The 22,531-nt window shown below is 42.6% G+C and overlaps 2 protein-coding genes across 3 annotated transcripts in view; one reads left to right on the top strand and one right to left on the bottom strand.

The window, feature by feature from the left end:
• The window catches only part of ETFDH (electron transfer flavoprotein dehydrogenase), a 44,374-nt gene extending 36,677 nt beyond the window's left edge, over positions 1-7,697 (top strand). Inside the window, exons 9-13 of one of the 2 annotated variants that reach the window (XM_010813805.4) lie at positions 99-242; positions 2,771-2,939; positions 5,126-5,308; positions 5,571-5,792; positions 7,328-7,697. In XM_010813805.4, coding sequence (XP_010812107.1) covers positions 99-242; positions 2,771-2,939; positions 5,126-5,308; positions 5,571-5,792; positions 7,328-7,491 — 882 coding nt within the window. In that variant the 3' untranslated portion in view covers positions 7,492-7,697. 2 annotated transcript variants of the gene reach the window in all.
• Positions 7,698-8,029: 332 nt separating this feature from the next.
• Positions 8,030-20,949, bottom strand: PPID (peptidylprolyl isomerase D). Its single transcript, NM_174153.3, is given in 10 exon segments — positions 8,030-8,410; positions 9,121-9,163; positions 9,264-9,350; positions 10,899-11,040; positions 12,712-12,818; positions 13,317-13,439; positions 14,241-14,429; positions 16,375-16,481; positions 18,769-18,909; positions 20,790-20,949. Coding segments are annotated over 10 exon segments (1,113 nt in total). The 5' UTR covers positions 20,875-20,949; the 3' UTR covers positions 8,030-8,321.
• Between the last annotated feature and the right edge of the window lie 1,582 nt (positions 20,950-22,531).

The raw sequence follows: 22,531 nt of genomic DNA, 5'->3' as shown, positions 1-22,531 counted from the left end.
GAATTTTAATGTATATGTTTTCTGATAAATAATTGCCCATACTTCATCTTGATATAATTTGAAATAGCAATGTCTTATTTAAATATAAACATTTTAAGGTTGGTCTGGACTATCAAAACCCGTACCTCAGTCCATTTAGAGAGTTTCAAAGGTGGAAACACCACCCCAGCATCCAGCCAACATTGGAAGGTGGGAAAAGGATTGCCTATGGAGCCAGAGCACTCAATGAAGGTGGCCTTCAGGTAACTCTGCCTTCTTTTTTATTCCTTATTTCTGTATTGGTGAATGCAACGTTGAAACATGAGGTCACAACTCTAGGTAAACAATAGAAGGTTATCTCATAGGGAGAAAATTTAAGTAACCAAGCAAAGCAGTCTAGTATTTATAAAACTGTACCTACCGCACCAGAGTTAAATAAATTATACCATGGATTTGGTCTTAAGGATATACTTGTTCCTAGAGAAAAATTCATGGGCCTTTTTTTGTTTGTTGGTTTGTTTTTAACCAGAAAATTTAAACAAGATCTTCTCCTTTATTCCTTAGCTAGCTGCCAGCAAAGTCAAGGACAATAGTAGTTTTCAGCAAAGGTAATTAATTCTTCTCAACTACCTAGTAATATCCATGCCCTTAAATGACCTCTGTTAAGTTTTTACCCTTATTTGTCCTATTGTAGTACATGTTCAAAATTAGAACTACTTCAGAAATTGGGTATCTTTTTTAATCTATTGTAAAAGTAACAAATAGAGCATAGAAAATTGAGAAAAGTTAACTTAACCTTAAGTGAAGTTCTAAATACATGCATAAAGTCAAGTAAAATCACAACCAAATTATGAATGGAATTGCTAGAGTTCTAAAATAACAGTCCCTAAGTTCCATTGCTACAGGATTACCTCTCATGAGGTTTTTATTTCTAGAGTAGTTACTCATTCGCAGTAATTTTTGTTAAATTCCCTGTGTTCAAGCCCATTAAACTCTTTTGAATAATGTCCACAATAGCTACTGCCACCCTAATGCTGCTCTTTCATTTCTAGTACAAAGGCTTCTGTATACTCAGCAGTACATACAGATTCGTATTTACATCATCTGCCTGTTCACTTCAGCGTCCCAGACGATCTTTAGATGGGCAGGAAGAGATGATCCGCCCCTGCCCTGCACACACGCACACTTCTTACCTAAGTTTTCTGATTTAATTAGTCAGAGATTCGGAAACTCCCATTAAGTTTTTGAAGACCCTTAAGACGCAAAAATTTAGAACATTGGATTTTATTTTGAGTATTACAAGTATTATTTTGAGTATAACAAGTATTACATGACTTTTTATTTCTCTTTCCTCAGTCTGTACCAAAGCTTTCTAATTATTTAGCCCTATTCAACAGTTGTCCCAGGATACATTTCTCAGTACGAGTTTTCCTGGGCCCCTAGCTCCTTAACAAGATGCTCAGCTGCCAGTAACTCCTCCCACACAGGTTGGGGTCCTCCCAGAACTGGAAAACACGCATTTCCCTTGGGCCATAAGACTTAAGCGCCCATTGGGAGAATTTACACTAGCAATCCATGTCCTTTTATTAAACTTCAGTCTTCTGGTTCTTGAATCAAATTTAGGAATAGCAAGGCCACAGCCTTATTTGAGAAAAGCATTGTCATAATCCAGGTTCCTGACCGTCATCTCTGTTTTCAGCCCCTGGCATTCTTTGTGTTGTCTGCTCTGTGATCCTGATTTTGTGCTCTTTTGTCTCTGTGGTTCTGATACTGAGTTGGTCTGAGAACCCCCGTCATACAGTGACCCCCACACGTACTGTGAAAGGCCCTGGCCCAGCCCTTCTTTTGCCAGCACTCCCTTGGCTTGTTACCGCCTCTCCCTCAAGGTTAGACTTGAGTAACTGCCAGTAGCTGGGGCGGCATGCCGTCGGTGTGGCAGCTGGTGTCCTCGGGGTCCCTGTCAGCTTCATCTGGCAGACTGTCACCACCCACCGCTTTCTCAGCAGACTCATGGCGTTCTTTAGGAAGGTTCCAGAGAAGGAAATAATACATGACGAGGAAAGAGCCACTGTCTGTTTTTTCATTTTTACTCTGTAGATTAGATTACAGTACATTTTCCCTGTGCTAACTATCTACAACTTAGCTGCTACATTACGGGACTAAACCAAAACATCACCACCTTTGATTACATTGTTTTTCATCAGAAATGTATACTGAGGTCCACACAGTCGTCTTAAGATTTATTTCGGAAATTCAGTTTACTCTTAGGTTAAGTAAAATATATTATTTAGGGTGGTAGCTAATAGTGGTGATGCCATGATTACAATCTAGGTTTCCATCCCTGAACATCAAGGTAAGACAAAAGGGCACGTAGAGTTAAGATAACATTCTTGGTAAATCCTGTGTTACCCAGAATGGCTATAAAAGCAAATCACAATTTACGTAATAGTCTTTCAGGTTTAGAGAATACTTTTAATTATGACATGGATATGTATAAACAACATTTTATTTAAGTGCTGAAGCTCTGTCTTACATACGTCTCATGTGGGTCAGTCATGGGGAGGGAGATGGGAGAATCCTTAATAGAAAAAGATTGACAGTTCTGATCCTCATTTTCAGGGAAGGGGAAACTGCTTTTGCTCCGATTTTTCCTTTAACAGTATTCATTTTCATGTAATTTTTTTTTTTCAGTTTTTCTCTACAGCTTTAAAAGAGGCTATAGTATGGAGTATTTAGTTTTAGAGTGTTTGTTGAATCTGAGCTAACAAATGCACTTTCTTTCTTTCCTCAGTGTATACCAAAGCTCACCTTCCCTGGGGGTTTACTTATTGGTTGTAGCCCTGGTTTCATGAATGTTCCCAAGATCAAAGGCACTCACACAGCAATGAAAAGTGGTATTTTGGCAGCAGAATCTATTTTTAATCAACTAACTAATGAAAATCTCCAATCAAAGACGATAGGTAAGAACTTCCTATGTATTCTCAGGTTCTTCACAGAGACATTTAAAAAGAAGCTATTTAAACATACACTCAGTGTGCACATGGAGGAGGACAGTAAATACAATTAAGAATCTTGTCTTTATGTCTATTTCACTGGATACTGGAAGATGCTTACTGTGTCTGTCCCTTTACACAAAGCACTAAGATGCGTGCTGGGCAAAGAAACCTATGGCCCACTCACAGTGAGCGAGGTTTGTACGGCCACCTTCTAGTTTATGAACGTGGAAAGTGGAGCAGTGCCTGTGGTGTCCTGGCCCCAGGAACACGATCAGCATGAGGGCCCCACGTCACATCACACACACGCCCAGGGAGACCCTCGCCAGCACCCCCAAGTGTTTGTTCCTGGGCAGGCAGAGGAGTCATGGCTGCAGGCTCCACAGGCCTGGCCCAAGGACCCCTCAGGAGACCGTTCATCCGAGGACAGCCTCTTCTCAGGCAGTCTCATCTCTTCCCCAAGAACAGCAGGACCTGCCCCACCCCTCTGGCCTTCACCTCCTTTCACTGTCCTTTCTGGTCCTGTTGCTGCTTCCCAGGTCCTGGGAGCGCCAGGCACCCCTGAGTTCCCTGCACCTTTGCTCAGATCTCTCTAGTGGCTCCATGTTGATCCATACACTGTGTACACACACATATGTATACACACATATGTACACACACAGCACTCCCAGCCCCAGCCCCTCTTTCCGTATGGTATTTTCCACCTTTCAGCCGAATTGATCAACTTTATCTCCTGCCTCCTGGATGGAAAATCAAGAGCAGGGGCTTCATTCCCTGTGAACCGCAAACAACAGTAGCAACTCAATACTTGATTTACGCCATAGTCCAGAGTCTAGTAACTTGATGCTTGCCCAGGAGGTTGTACCTTCAGGTGTCCTGGAGGCGTGGAGGCCTGGGCAGGGGGGCGGGGGAGAAACTGCAGGGGACAGAATCCTCACCAAGGGTGTGTCCCAAGGATGCTCTCACTGCACACAGCGTTGCATACCGGAAGGGTGGAGTGAGCAGGTCACCGAGACCAGGTGGAGCAGTGGAGCTGCTCACTGTGGATCTCACAAGAGGTAACCAGAACTAAGACATCCAGCTAGAGGTTAAATGCAAGCCCTGAGCTTTAGGTATTGTCAGGCAGTCATTGGAGAAGGAAATGGCACCCCACTCCAGTACTCTTGCCTGGAAAGTCCCATGGATGGAGGAGCCTGGTAGTCTACAGTCCATGGGGTTGTGAAGAGTCGGACACGACTGAGTGACTTCACTTTCACTTTTATGCATTGGAGAAGGAAATGGCAACCCACTCCAGGGTTCTTGCCTGGAAAATCCCAGGGACAGGGGAGCCTGGTGGGCTGCCGTTTATGGGGTCGCACAGAGTCAGACACAACTGAGGCGACTTAGCAGCAGCAGTAGCAGCAGCAGGCAGTCATTTCCTAGGGCTATCACAACAAAGCACCACAGACTGCGCGGCTTGATTATTCTCAGTTCCCCACACCAGCAACTCGAAGTGAAGGTGTTGGCAGGACCACTCCCTCTCCAGGTTGGTTTCCAGCTTCCGGGAGCCCCTGGCATTCTTGGCTCCTGGCACGGCAACTCCAGCCTCTGCCCTGGCTTCCTCTGAAGTCTTCTCTGTGTGTGTCATCTTGTTAAAACACCAATCATTGGACTGAGGGCCCAGTCCACTCCAATATAACCTCGTTTTAACTCATCACACAAGCAGTGACTCTATTCTGACTCCATCTGAGACAACCCAGTGTGACCCAGTCTGAGACACCTCAGGATTACAACATCAAAAGGCTTTTCGGGGTGGGTACAGTGCAACCCATAGCAGGTAGGAGGGCTTCGCTGATCAGTTCTGAGATTTCTCACTTTCATAAGTAGCATAAGCTCTCTTAGCTTCCTTTTCAGGTTCACTGAATTTTAAAACTTATTTCCCATGCTACCAGTTTGGCCTTACTGCCTTGCCTGTTAACACCACATCAAATGGGTTCTTTTTGGATGATGTCAACATTTATGTACAAAAGATTCCTCAAGTGTAGTCTTACACGACCACCTGCTTTTTGTAATTACGTAAGATGCATCACTTATTTTGGTAGCCAAGTACCTTGACAGTAAGACTCCTTGAGGCAATTTAACACTATTTTTTTTTTTTTTTTTTTAATAAAAAGGGCTTGATGTAACTGAGTACGAGGACAATTTGAAGAAGTCGTGGGTGTGGAAAGAGCTCTATGCTGTCAGGAACATCCGACCGTCCTGCCACAGCATCCTGGGTGTGTACGGAGGGATGATTTACACTGGAATCTTCTACTGGATATTCAGGGGGATGGAGCCCTGGACTCTGAAACATAAAGGTAATTCTGGCCCCTGTGAGCATAAGCGTTAGTCATTAACTCAGGAACGGGATCCAGTCAGTCGGAAGAAGAATTTTCTTTACTGTTCTAAACTTGCCATATGAGAGAAATTAATTCAGTGTTGTTAAGAGAACAGGGTATTGTTTTAAGAGAGCTAAAATCTTGCTTCTTCAGTATTATATTTACAAGGTATTAAGTGTCTAAGGAAGTACTTTAAAATTAGTTCTGTTTTTACTAAAAATCTTCCTCAAAACTTTGGAAGGGTCTGACTCAGATAAGCTCAAGCCAGCCAAGGACTGCACACCCATTGAGTACCCAAAACCAGACGGGCAGATCAGTTTTGACCTTCTGTCATCCGTGGCTCTGAGTGGTACCAACCATGAACACGACCAGCCAGCACATCTGACCTTGAAAGACGACAGCGTGCCTGTCAACAGAAACCTGTCCATATATGACGGGCCTGAGCAGCGATTCTGCCCTGCAGGTTAGTACGTTCATTTCCACATGTGCTCCGAGTATCTGCTTTAACACATCAAAAACAGGCTTCCATTATTTTAAGAAATTTCTCCTCCTATTGCTTAGAAATTGTAAACGACTCCTACATCTAGATTCCTTTCGAAAACCATTATTCTTCCGGTTCTTACTCTCATTAGCAGTTTAGAGTAGGGATTTCTTAAGCCTAATTTAGATGGCATTTCTCAGAAAAATTGTTTACCCTCAGCCCAAGGTGAGAGTTGTGGGAAAAAGCACCAAACATCTCTCTCCATATTCATGCGACTTAAAAACCATTTTTGTCAGAGCTGCTCCCGTCCATATGTGTGTATACCCATCATGTGTTTAAGTTGCTAACTCGTGTCTGTTACCCCATTGACTGCAGCACACCAGGCTTCTGTCCTTCACTATCTCCCAGTTTGCTTAAATGCATGTCCATCCAGTCAGTGATGCTGTCTAACCATCTCTGCCACCCTCTTCTCCTTTTGCCAGCATCAAGGTTTTTTCCAGTGAGTCAGCTCTTCACATCAGGTAGCCAAAGTATTGGAGCTTCAGCTTTAGCATCGGTCCTTCCAGTGCATGTTCAGGGCTGATTTCCTTTAGGATTGACTGGCTTCTATGCTGACATACACACGCACATATACACATATGGTATGTATGTAGATATCCTAAAATACTAGATTTTGGCCACATGCAGCCGAGGCAAATGCTTCCAGACTTTAAATCCATCGTGGATACTGTTATCTTTTAGTGCTAAGCTTTCAACTAGAATTATAGTAGGAACTGGCCTCCAGTGGTGGTGAGACAGACAGTACTCAGGTGTGTGAAAACCAGTGTACTCTGGACAAGGGGAGGGCTGTGACCGTCTCTGACTTTCGCTCCTAACCCTGTAATCTCAGTGGCTTGTAAACTGAGGGTAAGAGCTGATCTTGGCAGCCGTAGCCACATACATATGAACAGATCTCATGTTACTGCACTTGGCGGATGTTGCGCTTTTTAAAATTGAACATCTGTGCAATCGTGCATTGAACAAGCTGACTGGTGCCATTTTCCCAGCATTTGCTCATTTCACATGGCACATGAAATTCGTGCAAAACTCCACACTTCCTCATTATATTTGATATTGAGATCAGTGATCTCTGATGTTACTACTGTGACTGACTGAAGGCTCAGATAGCAACACTGTAACTGCCACATACACTGAAAACACAGCCCCCAGGATGCACTCTTACTTTTGTCTTGTGGTGTCTCCTGTGCAGGCCTATGTATAACATCACATTCAGAAACTGCTCAATGAAGATTTCCCTCGGTAGTTACACCAACTCAACCACATGCTACCACACCTTCTGCTTTTATCGTATCTGATTTAAAACAATAGCAAATGCACATACCCAGATCTTTATAATATTCTCTGTGGGTAAATGTTCTATCAGCAAACCTTGTGGGTTTCTGTGGCTAGTTCCTCCAGGACCTCGGCTTCTACTTTGAAGTCAGCTACTGCACCATGTTGTCTATTTTTCCTCACAGGAGTTTATGAATTTGTCCCTGTGGAACAAGGTGATGGATTTCGGCTACAGATAAATGCTCAGAACTGTGTGCACTGTAAAACATGTGATATTAAGGATCCAAGTCAGAACATTAACTGGGTGGTACCTGAAGGCGGGGGAGGCCCTGCATACAACGGAATGTAAACTGCAGCTGGCTTCAGGGTCTCTAAAACAAATGGCAAACTAACTTCCAGTATTTGGAAGTTCACAGGTATCAAAATATCTTACTATATATTAGTGATCAGTATTCAAACAATAATTACCAGTGAAATCATTTTATACTACAATTGTCCCATAAAGATTATGAATATTTCTCTTAAATAAAACTTTGTTAAGTGCTGAAGCATCTATTTACATCTCCAATTCTTCCAAGATTCAGCACCAAAAGCAAGATACACCATTAGCCTGTAATGTACGTTTGACTTGTCAAGTTCAACACTTCACATAAAGTGTGTATTACGTTGTAGACCAGAGGCTGGCATCCAGCCCACCACTCTTACAAACAGTGTTATGGAGCCAGCAACGCCTCCTGGCTTACATGCTGTCAGTGGCTGCTTCTGAGCTCCAAGTGCAGAACTGAGTAGCTGAGACAGTAACGTCTGACCCTTTAGAGATGCCTGCCAGCTCAGAGCCTGTACTGCAGAGAGGCGCATCAAAGAACTGAGAAAAACAATACACAGACTCAAGCTTTTGTCTGTTTATTCAAACACGATGTGTCTTTAGGAGTTTAAAAACAAGCTGGAAACACCATTATCCTTTGAATAACGCAGAGAGTCACTGAAGAGGGAATCGACGCCATTGTAGTTTGTAACACTGGTGTGTTAAACAGGAAGTCCCTATCCATATTCCTGGACTGTAAACACAGGGAACCGAAGTATCAGAGGGAGCACAGGAGGGATCACAGAACAGACAAACCATTAAACTGCTCCTCGCTCATACAATAAACACACACTTAAGCAAAACTGAATTCCTCATCAGGCAAACATTTTTGCATAAGCTGCCTTCTCTTTATCTTTCTGTGCCTTTATCTTTTGCTTGACTTTCAGCAATTCTGCCTGGATCGCTGCAAAATAAATATGGAATGTAAGTTATTTCTCAAAACATCCAAAAAATTACGTTGACCAAACTGATGCTTTAGTATGGTTTAAAAAAAAAAAGATAAAACTCTTCTCCTGAAGAGTAACTGAGCCCTATTAACAGAGCATAATTTAGAAGACTGTCCACCAAGAGAACTAACAATTACACACAGATGTGCCTTCTCCCTTCCGTTAGAGGCGGCTCCAAAGTGCCTCCCCTGTTTCCTTTTAGCAAAAGACTCAAGATATATTTCAATATCTAGACTGATGATCACTATTTGTAATTGGTTTATTGGGAAAGAAGCTTATTTTTGTCACAGCTTTCCAAAACTTTCCTACAACATATCCAGTAGCTATTTGGGATATGTCCACATTCAGCTTAAGGAATGGTCCCAAACATTAATTAAATCTGCCATAAATACGACTTTCTAATGCTGCTCCTTCATCTAGCATTACCGGACAGTAAAGCAAATAGTCCAGATACGTGCAAATGGGTGTTGTGGACAGAGACTAGACTAAGCTGAAGGCAGGGCCCTGACTCGTTCATTGCAGTGTGATTGGAGCCTGGCCCCATAACAGGCGTTCTGTACTATCTGCTTAACAAATAAAACTCTTTAATGGCAAAGGGTACAATGGCTCACAAACATAAATTCTTAAAAGACAAAGTGAACTTTCACTCCAAAAACTGCCAACTTACCTTTATCTTCTGGTGCTATTTCCTGAGCTTTCTTAAGATCAGCCTTTTAATTGGGAGAGAAAAAAAAAGAAATAATAGATTATGATTCATGAAAGTGGTTTGCTTTTTTTTTTTTTTAATTAAAATTTAGAACAAAGTTTTACCAATGCTTGATCATATTCTTTTAATCCTTGCCATCCCTGGGCTCTACGGTACAGTGCTTTGGTATTTGATGGGTCTATTTCAAGGGCCTACAAAAAAATTATAAAATCAGTTTTTGTTTTTTTTTTATCCAAACATTAAATACTAAATATGTATCTTAGATTTCAATTTACTGCCTGTCAGCTCCAAATCAATTCTTCACTGCTTTGTGACAACAACGCTAGACCCTGGAGAGCCTCCTCTGCCTGCTGACATGTTGTTTGGTCAGCAGAGGGCGCTAAGGGGACATGGGCAAGAAACCTCTGTCCCTTCCAGGCTCCTGCCTGCGGGCTCCTCAAGCACCCAACCTCCCTGCCATCCAGTGAGGCAAGGCCATCCCCTCCGCAAGGACTCTGGATCTCAGCCCAGCCCAGAGGGAGTGGGCACTCCTATGTTATACATACAGATGCACATATAAATACATATATACCTGCTGTGGCCATATTCCTCAGGGTTCTCTTTACTAGCCAACCTCCATTACTCCAATTCCCCCTTATATCTATTTTACAGTAAACTTTCTCTACAGAAATTACTAGGGCCCAAATCTTCTGTTTGGGCCCTAGCTGATAGGAAAAAATATTCTGAATAAAAATTTGTATATACTCATTTAAGCTGACATCTAGGTTTTTTGCAGGAACATGAGTAACTTAATAGGCTTCTCCTCTGAAACAAACGTTTTAAAAATAATATATTTATTTAACATCTTTTAAAGGTCAGCACTCAGATTTTACTGAAAAGGGTATATTACTTGCCTCACAAAGGTCAAAAAAGCAATCCAGAGTGAAGAACCACCTTGTCTTCTGCTGCCTACTCCCTTCTAAATATACTCTTACATCTTATTCCACCTACCCCATAAATTGGGACCTCATTTCATTTCTACTTGCTCGGGCATAGCTGACCTGTGTACACCAATTAATGGGCAATATACATAAAAATGACTGGAGGTGGTCTTTCTGAAATGTATGTTCTCGTTTGAAAAACTTGATCACACACACTGTCCTAACTGCTGTGCCTAAGGGGGAGTGGGGCCACTTCCCAGCTCTCCATCAGCACTGCTGACATCCCCGTGAAGGCAGGCAGCCTTCCTGTGTGTTCCAACAGCACTCATCCCCCCAGAAGAGTCCTGACAACTCTAAACTGAAACTGACTCCCTCTCCCACCAAGTAAATTCCTTGACGGGAGGGTCTTTCAACCAAAACACCTAAGCGCCTATCAGCTGCTTAATCTGTGCCCAACATTGCGCTTAAAATGCTTTACACACATAACACAGTCTTTATAACAATCCCAGGAGGAAAGCAGTATTTCCACTTAACACAAAGAAATTAAGACTCTAAAATTAAGAACCTCCTCAAAATAAAAAAGTGACAGTGGTCTAAGAGAAAAGCCATGTCTGCTGACTAACTCCACAGCCACATTCTTAGCCATTCCTGGGTTTATCTTCCAATGTCCGGCACATAATAGGTGCTCAATAGTCAATAAATGAGCTGAGAAAGTATCTTCATGGAAGTTAAGTGATCTCGTGTTATAAGCTAAATGAATGGTTTGAGAGGAAGAACTGAGATCCAAATATTCAGATGTAAGAACATCAACAGACTCACCTCCAAACAGCTATCGACTGCGCCCTGCCAATCAGACATCTTCAGTTTGCAGGCGCCAATATTCAGCACGCAGCTCAAAGCGACAGGCTGCAGCTTTGCTCCATCTGCGTCCTCAGCAGCAGCCCTGGAACCTTCCACATACCTAGAGAACACCCCCGTACAAGCAGCAAGCAACACCCCATTAAGACACTCTGCCTGTGACTCACTCATAACTCGTCAGTTTTGATATAAAAGTTCACCGATGCTAATATTAATATTCTTAATGACCACCATCTTTTTATTAAATGCTTTCCTTTAGAAGATTTTTTTGTTCCAACTTTTTTCCCCAAAATGTTCAAAAACACCAACTTAAAAACAATCCCCAAACCTAAAGATTATATATACTATTAACACTTTTCTATTTGTAAAATTAAGGTTTTTATCAGCCACTTTCCAATATAATTAGGTTTGGAACTAAGGTTGTCATAGCAGGAGAGGACTGGGAAAGATGAGGAAACCTGCAGCGGTAACGCTGACTCATCTTTTACTGTAGTTCCCGTGAAAGGGGCCCTGAAACAATACATGTACCTGGTCCGACAGTCTAGTCCCTAGTCTCCCTCAATGAAAAGAATCTGGGCTCCTGAGAGAAATTCAGATCTGGACATGAGGTTAAATATAAGATGAGCCTGGACCATCTTGTGGCAGAAAGCGGGCAAGTGCTCACAGACTAAGAGGAACACGTCAGATGGGTGCAGCCAAGGGGCTTCCACTGGGCAAATCCGAAACCTTACAGCATCAGAAAGAATGATGGGAACAGTATAATAGGCTGAACTGAAAGAAAAATAACCCACAGATCTATAGTGATACTAAAAAGGGTAAGGAGTCCTTTCAAACAGAATGATAGCTAGTAACTGCAGAATGACTGGTAAAATCAGAAAATCACAGTTCTGCAAGCCTCAATGCAGTAACTGATTCAGGCAAAGGTCTTCAGTGATGCTGAGACCACTGGATGAATTCCTAGAAACTTAGTCATACAATCTCACAGCACCACTTCACAGAGGACGTCTTATTTATTTAAAAGGTAAAGGCACTTTTGTAATAGAGACGTATGACTAACACCACTTTAACCAAGTGCCAGAACTCAAGGTAAGCCGAACTGCCATGTGCCTTCAGGACATGATGCATAGGGTATAGACACATCAACTATCCTCTTGCTAAAATATTTAACCTCAAACTAATCTGGAGAAAGCAATAAACACATACAGGTGATATTCCCTAAGACAACTGGCGTAGACTCCACAAAATGGAAATGACTTAAAAAACGTGGACATTAAAGATTAGAGAAGCCTTAGAGACATACAAACAAATGATACAATGGATACTGGAGTTAAAAAAAATTTTGAGACAACTGGGCATATTTGCATATGGATTACATAGTAGATAACAGTGTATCTATATTTGGAAGATGTTTTGATGCATTAGGCTAAGTAGAAAATGTCCTCATTTGGGGGGAAATACTGATACTTGCTAAAATATTAAGGGGTAAAGTGTCATGGTATCCACAACTTCCTTTCAAAATGATTCTGCAAAAATACACGTGGCAGAAGTTAAAAATTGGTGAATGCAGATAAAGGTACATGAGTGTTCATGTACTATTCTTAATTTTTCCATATTCTGAAATTTTTCAATTAAGAATCTGTAGGCAACTAAAATTTCAATATACCTGGTTACTCTGCAAGTAGTAGGCCAAAAATACAAAAAGCAACTCTTGAATTTCACTTTGTAATTCAATTTGTAAGTTCTTAAATGCAATTTATTAAAAACGTTTTATTACCTTAAAACTTTTGTGTATTTTTTAATGGCCATCTCCCAGTTCTGGGATTTGAAAAACGTATTTCCAATGTTTTTTAAGTCTTCTGATATTAATAAAATTTTATCTACCTGTAAAAAAGAAAGAATACAAATATGTGGGGTTTGAGTATGTAATGCAGTTTAGTCCCAAGTTCTATCTTTAAGACAGACTGACAAAAGGCTCAAAATTTTAGCACTGGGAATTCCCTGGTGGTGGTCAGGACTCTGTGCTTCCACTGCAGGGGGCATGGTTCCACTCCTGGTCGGGAAGCGAGGATGCCACGTGCCACACAGCATAGCCGATAAATAAGTAAAATTTAAAAATTTTAGTACTAAATTTTTTTTTAGCAGTTTGGCCAATCTGAAAGTGTTTTTAGCTGCTCAGTCATGTCTGACTCTTTGAGTAGACTGTAGCCAACCGAGCTCCTCTGTCCGTGGGATTGTCTAGGCAAGAATACTGGAGTGGGTTGCCATGCCCTTCTCCAGGGCATCTTCCCAACCCAGGTATCCAACCCCAGTCTGCTGCATTGCAGGCAGATTCTTTACCATCTGAGCCACCAGGAAAGCCCCAAATCTTAAGCTACTCACATCTTTTAAATCCACATCTGCGTCCTCGGGGAAATCTGGGTGACTGTCACCAGATCCATCCTTTGGGAATATTCCCCAATCATCCCCTTCTTTCAGTTCTCCACATTCTGCAATAACGCACAACTGTAAAAATAACCCTCAATTGTAGAAGCGCACTCCTACATTAGTGATGATTTTTCAAAGGTCTGGGTTTAAAAGCTCTACAGCCGCAAGCCATGTGCACGACTGTCCACGTCGCTTCCTGGCAGGCGCAGCACACTGGTAGGGGCACAGCCACGCCCCGTGCTACGGAAGCACTCACCGCAGCCAGTAACTCAGTGCACAAAGAGTGAGTGGACGGTGTCACCATTCCCTTAGGTGTTGCACATGCTTTCAACTGACTCTTTCCTTCGCACACTGAGTGACAGCACACCTCCCGCAGGTCTGACTCTCCAGTTTCCACTCCCAACCCTGTGGATGCAGGTGCCTGTGATGGCTGTGTTGATCCACAGACATGTGGAACACAAGGATCTTTGCAGTGACAGGATCTAGTCCAAACCCTTAAGTGATTTCTATGGGATGAGCAATCAGGCCGAGGAAAGTGAAATCACAGGAGCAAGCCTAGACCACAAGTTACATGGCAGAGGAGGCCAGAGGACTCCTGGGTTCCCGCTCGCTCTGTACTCTGCACCCGTACACACACCGACGCAAGTTCTACAGGCGTAGGAGACTTCAGTTATCAAGATCAGCAAGACTGAAGTTAAAATAATAAAGTCTCTTTTTAAACTGCCCTCATCTTTCCCACAATAGAAAACAGCTTCAAAGAAAAAGTGGCAGGTACAGGCTTCTAGAACAAGAGCCTTCTGGACATTTTTTAACAATCACCCTTTTATTCACGCTTCTCTAATCCAGCAGCTAAGATAATATTACCATCTTGCTACTCACTTTGGCAGGTTTTTCACCTTTCACCTCCACATTTTCCAGAATCTTTGCCACACCCATTCCTTTAATCACTTGGCCAAACACTACGTGCTTCCCATCCAAATGCGGAGTCGGAACGGTGGTGATGAAGAACTGGGAGCCGTTGGTGTTGCTGCCGGCGTTGGCCATGCTCAGCAATCCCTCCTTGTCATGCTGCGGGAATAAACCATAAAGAAAACCAAGATGCGAGTTCCCGCTCTACTCTACCAACCATTCACAGAAAGGGGGGCGGGCACCACTGGAATACCACTTAGAGCACATAATGTAGAGTGATTTTACTTCATTATCAAGTGTGACTTTAATTCACAAAACAGAGTACTTAACCACTTTTTAAACTTTAAGGAGAGCTTATGAAACTAAATTAAGATGAAACAAGAGTGGGGGCAGGGGTGGTACTCCTAAATTGATCATACTGGGAACATGCTTGGACTTCATCATTAAGATGAAGATGCCATAGGAGGGAAGTCTAGTAATTCTGCTTCACCCTTTCTTATGACTGAAGCATTTTTTTTCTGAAAGGCACTCAACAGTGTTCCCACTTGTGGGCCTACATTATGATTCTCTCTTCCCACGTCAGCAAAGTTAGGTCCTTTCCTACTCTCCACCCGTGTAACACTCATGTTAGCTCTCCTACCTGAAATGCCTTTTACCCCTAAACCCAAATCTAATCCAGCTCTCAAGACCACCAAGTGTGCGGAAGAATCACGTGTCCATGAAATAGCCCCTCTTTTTCTAAAATTTTATTTTTGTTTTGGTTGCACTGGGTCTTTGTCACTTTTGTGCAGGTTTTCTCTTGTGGCGAGTGGGCTCTTCTGTTGAGGTGCTCAGGCACCTCACGGTGGTGCTTCTCACTGCAGAGCACAGCGCTGGGTGCACAGGCCTCACCAGGTGCAGCACACGGGCTCAATGGTTGGGCGTATGCGTTTATTCACTCTGCGGCATGTGGGATCTTCCACGTCGGGGATCAAACCTGTGTCTCCTGCACTGGCAGGCAGATTCTTATTCACTGCACCACCAGGGAAGTCTACCTGCTTTCTTTTGATCAACTTTTCCATCACATAATCTGAGTTTTCATCCTTGTGGTACTTTCTTTCTCCCTTCCAAAAGTCTGGTGCTTTCCCCACAATATTAAATATTATTAACTTTATTTCCTCAGCCTCCTCATGCCTTCTTCCTTCTTCACTCATATCCCTCCCTCAAAAGTATCTGAATTTTAGTTCCTTCTAACCAAATCTCAGCCACCTGGCGAGGTCCAGTCTCCCTAGTTCATGCACCATTCCCCCTTGATGTCTTCCCTAGTAATCCAGACCACAGGAGTCAGACCTTTCTCCTGTAGTATACACAGGTATTGGTCAACTTAGCACTTCTACATTATTCTCCAGTTGCCCTATGTGTCTTAATCTTGCCTTTTTGGCAAGATTTTATTCCTTATCATGAAGGTCTTTCCTTTTTATAAACTCTTTGGTGCCAGTGACTATATTAGCTACAAGAAATAAACTGCTTAAAACATTGATGACGTTTATTCTCAAATGATCCTAATCACCTTGCTCCTGTTCCCCATTTCCAAAAACCCATGTTTACTTTTGCTCTTACATGTCCATTGTCATGACTGAATGATACCACACCCCGACCGTGACCCCAGGGTCACTGAAGTTAAGCAGGCACAGGCGTCACGAAGGTCCCTTAGGAGCCTGGACATTAACGAGATCTGCTAGTCTGCAAATGCCCTGACACCCCGGACACTAGCCATGGTTTTGCTGCTCTTCAAATTTAGGCATAAAGATGCACAACTTACCATCCCTCTAATGGGAACATTTTTCCTGGAAACAATTTTGCCATATGCTGGCCACCCATGAAAACTCATTGGCTTTACTTGCAGTGTACAAACCTGAATCACACTGAAATAGCTGTTGTATTTTTGCCAATAAAATCATTGCTGGAAGAGTTTTTTCATATTAAAGATGTGTATTTATAAATATGATACCTTTCACAAATAAAGGCAATCTAAGCACATCTGAGGCATTTATCCTAATTTGACAAGAATCCCAGACACAGGACAACCTTTATTGTTAGCAACACACATTTTTGTCTACTTTACCTTATAATGGAAATTTTCATCTTCAAATTTTTCACCATAAATGCTTTCTCCACCTGTCCCATTCTGATTTGAGAAGTCTCCACCCTGAATCATAAATTTCTTAATAACTAAAAAAAAGGAAAATCAACATTAGAAACTACAATACAGATGACTACAGCAATGTTAACTAATGAATGTGTGGCGATCAAGACAACTTCTCTCCTGCTCTCCCCACCTATACACCCGACTCCAGGCTCTTAAAAAGGCTTTTCCCAATCCAAATCCCCACTAACACTCAGAGAATTAGTTCATATGGCACCTCCCCTACAACACTGTCAAACCTCAAGACTGGATCTACTAACTTTTCTCCCATAGTACCTTGATTCTACCTTTCTTTTATAATATGGAGCGTAACGATCTGTCTCTTCTAGCAAACAATTAAGAACAGCAACATCGTTTTTCTTCCGTGGTAACCATGTGCATGGCTGGGCACATAATGGTTACTCAAAAATGCCTACTAAATAAACCAATTATTCCCAAGAGGCCTGTTACACTGTATTGGAATTACTTCTGCAAATGTTATTACTTAACACTGCCACCACATTCAGATTCCCCAGAACTCTGTATCTGCTTGTATGACACTCATGTGGTCAGGAAACACAGCTGGACAATAAAGGAAAAAGATAAGGCAGAGCCTGGAAGAATCCATGTGTTTCCTTATGTGAAAGGTCACAGGGTGCCTTCTTCCCCCAGCCAAGAAAACGCAGCAACACGTGTACAATGCTGCTCCCCAGGAAAGCCCATGAGAAACTCAGCACCCAAGGTTTCTACAGGGGCTGATCATGAAGGCACTCTATGCCTAGCAGATACCAAAACTGCACCACATCCTCAAAAGGAAAGCAACTGTTCAGCATAAATCAAACTGTACAGTCTCAGCAGAGTAAGCCACCTTACAATTCAGAGAATGGTTAAGTGCTCTGACTTCAGGCAATTCCACCCTTGCAAGTAGACTTTATGGACAGCAGTCTCAGGTCTGCAACGTTAACTCTTGTCCACAGACACTTTATTAGAATACAGGCAACTCCTTGATTTACTGCACTTTGCAGATACTGTGGTTTTTTAACTTGAAGGTTTGTAGCAATTCTGCATCAGCGAATCTATCATTTTTCCAACAGCACGTGCTCACTTCATGTCTCTGTGTCACATTTTGGTAATTCTCACAATATTTCAAACTTTTTCATTATTATTTGCTACAGTGATCTGTGACCAGTGATTTTTGATGTTACTACTATAACTGTTCTGGCACTTTTTTAGCAATAAAGTATTAGATTAAGATATGTATTTTTCTCCAGATACAATGCTACTGTGCACTTTAATAGACTATAGTATCCTGCACACATAACTTTTATAGGCACTGGGAAACCAGAACTTTGTGATTTGCTCTATTACAACATTTACTTTATTGCAGTAGTCTGGAACCAAACCTACAATATCTCCCAAATTTGTGCTTATATTTGGGACTTCCCAAGTGGCGCTAGTGGTAAAGAATCCACCTGCCAAGAAGGAGACACAGGAGATGCAGGTTCAATTCCTGGGTTGCAAAGATCCCCTGGAGAAGGAAATGGCAACCCACTCCAGTATTCTTGCTTGGAATATTCCATGGACAGGGGAGCCTAGTGGGCCACAGTCCATGGAGTCGCAGAGTTGGATCTGACTAAGCACAAACACACATGCTTGTATTTTGGTATTTTATTAAGCACGAAAGTAAATCAACAGTTTAAGTAATCTAAAATCAATGTTAATTTTTTCTTAATCAAGTTTCTTTAAATACTTATATAACTACAAATTAACTTATCTGTTTATTCATTAAATAAATATTGAGTGCCTACTCAGTAATGATACTAGATGCTGAGGACAAAATGGTGAGAAGATGCAGTTCATCAAATATGGAGCTACTCCATGGGGAGTACCAGCAAATCATCACTAAACAGAAGTATGACAACACAGTGAAAGGTCACCTTGTCATCACATGTCACACCAGGGATCCAAAATATGGAATCTTTAAGTCAGCGGCAGTCTTCCCAAGCAATCCTGCTCAAGAAGTAGGCATAACTTTTTGTCACCAGGCAGTCAAGCTACCCAAGCTCTATTTGTTTATCATGGCCACATCCTGGTGAAGCAAGGGTAACCCATTTCTCAATAAATAAACCTTTAGAACCCTGCCATAATTACTTCCACCTTTCACAGCCCAACATCAATGAAACTGACCTACAGTCTCAGATGTTAAAGCATCCTTTTGAAACTAATAGTAATTTTTAACTCTCACCCTCTCCTTAGTATTTTCTTCCCTAACTCCCTAAGTAACAGGATTCAATGACCTCTAAGAAGAATCAGATTCACAAAATGTATACATACTTCTATGGAAAGGACATCCTTTGAAATGAAGAGGTTTCCCAGTGGTGGGTCCAATGCCTTTTTCTCCTGTACACAATGCACGAAAATTTTCTGCAGTTTTGGGTACAATATCTGCAAACAATTCTAAGACAATTCGACCAACTGAAAGAAAAAATAAAACTGTGTCAGTATGCAAAACAACTAAATAAGCACATGACAGAACTGGTAAAATTACGGTGACTGAAAAATACCAAGTTTTTCTTTTTTGGTCATTTTTCTAATATTCTAATTCAGTCTACCTAAATTGAGTATCATGTATCCAGATGACTTTAAAATAACTACTTTACTACATCTTACAAAAGATCATAAACAGTAGCCAGAAGATTAGCAGCATATAAGGACACCATCATCCTCTGTCGCCCCCTTCTCCGCCTGCCCTCAATCTTTCCCAGCATCAGGGTATTTTCCAATGAGTCGGCTCTTTGCACCAGGTGGCCAAAGTATTGGATCTTCAGCATCAGTCCTTCCACTGAATATTCAGGGTTCACTGACTCAATGGACATGAGTTTGAGCAAACTCCGGAAGATAGTGAAGGACAGGGAAACCTGGCATGCTGCAGTTCATGGGGTCACAGAGTCAGACAAGACTTAGTGACTCAACAACAACAAAGGACACCATCATTTGACTGATTTTCTCTGACATGTGTGCATAATTTTAAATCACCAAATGACCAATAGAAGAAAATGAAATATTCTCTGAGTGGTCAGGTTGGCCAAGTTTTAGGTCTAGCTGTAGTCTCTGTGCTCTGTGGAACCTGCCTAGTGCTGCCTCTGCAGCAAAACCTGAAAAAGTTGCCATTCTAGGCAATTCCTAATGCAGGCAATAAACCTAGCACTAAATTTCAGAACAAAATGAATGCACACCTAAGTCTCTCTGTGTGTATTTGCCTGCCTTCTCAGTAAACAAAGACTGTTGCAGCCATCAAGCCATCACATTATGCTGACCTGAGGCTGCTGAAGAGCCCTGAGGGAACTCAGTATGGAGACAAACGGGCTGCCCACTTCCAAGGCCACCTACCAGTCAGTTGCTGCAGCCACCCTGAACAGTATACCCTGAGGAGACTAAGGATGAGAAAACACAGGATACTGGCTCCAGACAGCTGAGATGCACATCAAATGAATGATTTCAGGGAGCCCAGATTCTTACATCTTCCCATACAGAGAAAAGCCCTAAATTCCTTAACTAGAGATACCTGGCTTCCTTTAATAAACAGTAATCCTTTTTCGATATTCCGACCACCTGGTCTTTGTTGCAAAAACTCCCGTATACCTTGACTCCTTCCTCATCTCTTTGAACAGAGCTGAGATACTCTGTCCCAGGCTTAAGGCCTCAGTGTTTTCCTTTAAAGCAGTTGTAACGTGTTCCAGAACAGCAGCAATTAAGCTGCAAAGCAACGTGAGAATTCACAAGACCTGAGGCGCCTCCAAGCTGCTACTGTAGCCTAGGCAACCACACCGCCACACAGATCTCATTCTCCCCATGCCAAAACGGAGAAAATGTCCACCAATCTGAATGGATCAGTAGTAAAGAAGAATCAGTAGTAAAAATGAAAAAGAAAACCACGCAAAAGTCGCTTTAATTTACAGATAACATGGCAACTGCTGACATACATCACGTGGCAAAAGACACAAGGTGAAGGGAGCCCACCAGACGCTTAACCTGGGGTTTTCAAAACAGGTTTTCGCCCTACAAACATAAAATCATCTCGTTTTGTGCTAACTTCACGGTGCTAGGTGGCGGGCAGGTGCGGCCAAGTCGGGACGGATAAATCCAAAGGCTTCCAGCATTCCTCGAACAGAAATTTCCAGAAACTTCTCCACGCCCCACGGCCCCGGTACAAGGTCGCGGGCGCAACCCAGCCCGGAGGCTTGGACCAGTCCAGGTCCCAGTGTGGGCAGCCGGCCCCCACCTCAGAGCATCACCCTGCCAGAGCAGCGCTCCAGCCTCAGGGACCCCCGACCCAGGGCGCCTCGCCTCCTCACCTCGCTCCCCTCCGATGTCCACGTCGAAGAAAACTCGAGGGTTACTGGGGTTGGAAGGCTTAGCCTGGGGGGATGGATGCGACATTGTGGCCCTAGGACGCGTGTATGACCGCCTCGTAACACCGGCGTGGTCACCGTGCAGCTCGAACCCTAAAGTCACAAGGTCCGCGAAGAACGGCGGCGCTGGTGAGCTGCTTCCGGCGAGGGTACGGAGGACACGGCCGACTTTCCGGCGCCGCCTCTCAACTTCCTGCGGCGCGGCCCGACTTCCGGCTTCGCTGCGCTTGGAGTCCGCTGGCGCTTGAGCCCGCGCGGCCGCCTCTGCGCTTTCTGAGCCAGATTTTTCCTGTTTTCTGGTTCACTGAAGTTGCAGGCCCAGTTGTTTTTATTCCTGTCGCTCGTGTTTTGGGAGAGCGTTGTCAGGTTGTCACCCCGTTCCACCTCGGGGCTCCGCTCTCAGGCGAGGGGCCGGCTGTCAGAAAATCCGTTTGTCTGGGAAATAGGACTGGAAATGCTCACGTCGGGGGTCGTCAGAGGGTGGAGACTGTGGCCCTCAGCACCCGCCTGGCGGCGCAGCTAGCGGCGACGAGTCGCTGATCCCTGTGCGGTGGCGGCCGTGTTGTTAAATCGATTCTCTTACTTGGCTGTGTGAGCAGTGGCAGGAGGCCAGGCCGAAGATTCCTGGTTCAGCTGCCTTATAGATCGCCCGCTTTCCCTGGGGAACTGTATTCAAGCTTCTGATTTCGCTGCATGACCGCACACTTACTTCTTGATAAAGCTTAATTCTGGAGAAGAGTGGTGCTATGGTCCTTACCACTTGATAATATTCTAATTGTTTATTGACCTATTCATCTGTCTTCTCCCGTTAAACACGAAGACAAGAATTTGGTGTTCTTTTTTCTAACCTCAACACTTCTCACAGTGTCAAGCCCTGAGAATGTTTATAGGAAAATGTAAAGAAATTTCATTTTCATATGCCTTTATGTACAATGCGAGAAGAGTTCCTGTATCAGCTCCTCGTACTGATCCTTTCAAATTCCAGCACATTAAAGTTAATGTAAAATGTTACTCTTTTATGCATTGGTGGCCTTCAGTTTCATGGTGTTTATCCGTTGTGGTTCCCTGAATGTCCAGAAGAAATTACTTAGCACATAACCTCTAAGCCGCTTGATAGAGTCAAAATAAATTATTCCTTAACCCAACCTCATTTCAGAACTACAAATTGGTAGCTTAGACTTTTTCTCACAAATATCAAATGATTAAGTAAAAATTTTTATTCTGATCTACGAGCTTAAACTCAGCTTTTAGCTTATTCCAAAAGTAGTCTTTTATGCACTTCTGTTATTACGGTTGATTATCATTACCATTAACTAGGCAGCATAGCTAAGCACTTCTACTTGGGGTTGAATCTCTAATAGCAGTTTGTGATTTTCGAAAAGTTACTTAGCCTCTCTGTGTCTTAGTTTCCTTACCTGTAAGTTAAGACTATGTATTTTCTAATGTTTTTATGAGGAGTAAATAAGTTATTTAGGTGTTTTAGTTTCAGACACATAGTAAGTACTCAAGTGTAAGCAATGATTAACCATAAATAGCTAATACTTTATTATAATTACTAATATCAACGTTGATATTACTAAATACTATATTACAGTTAATTACTAATATTAAAAGTTACTAATATCAATTTTGAATAATACTTAAATGAAAGAAGCAAATTGCTTTGAGGATGCCTCTGCATTGTC

Source organism: Bos taurus, chromosome 17 (assembly GCF_002263795.3).
Source record: "Bos taurus isolate L1 Dominette 01449 registration number 42190680 breed Hereford chromosome 17, ARS-UCD2.0, whole genome shotgun sequence".
Classification (NCBI taxonomy): Eukaryota; Metazoa; Chordata; class Mammalia; order Artiodactyla; family Bovidae; genus Bos; species Bos taurus.
Note: the sequence above shows the minus strand (reverse complement) of the source record. Positions and strands in the feature narration are given on the sequence as shown.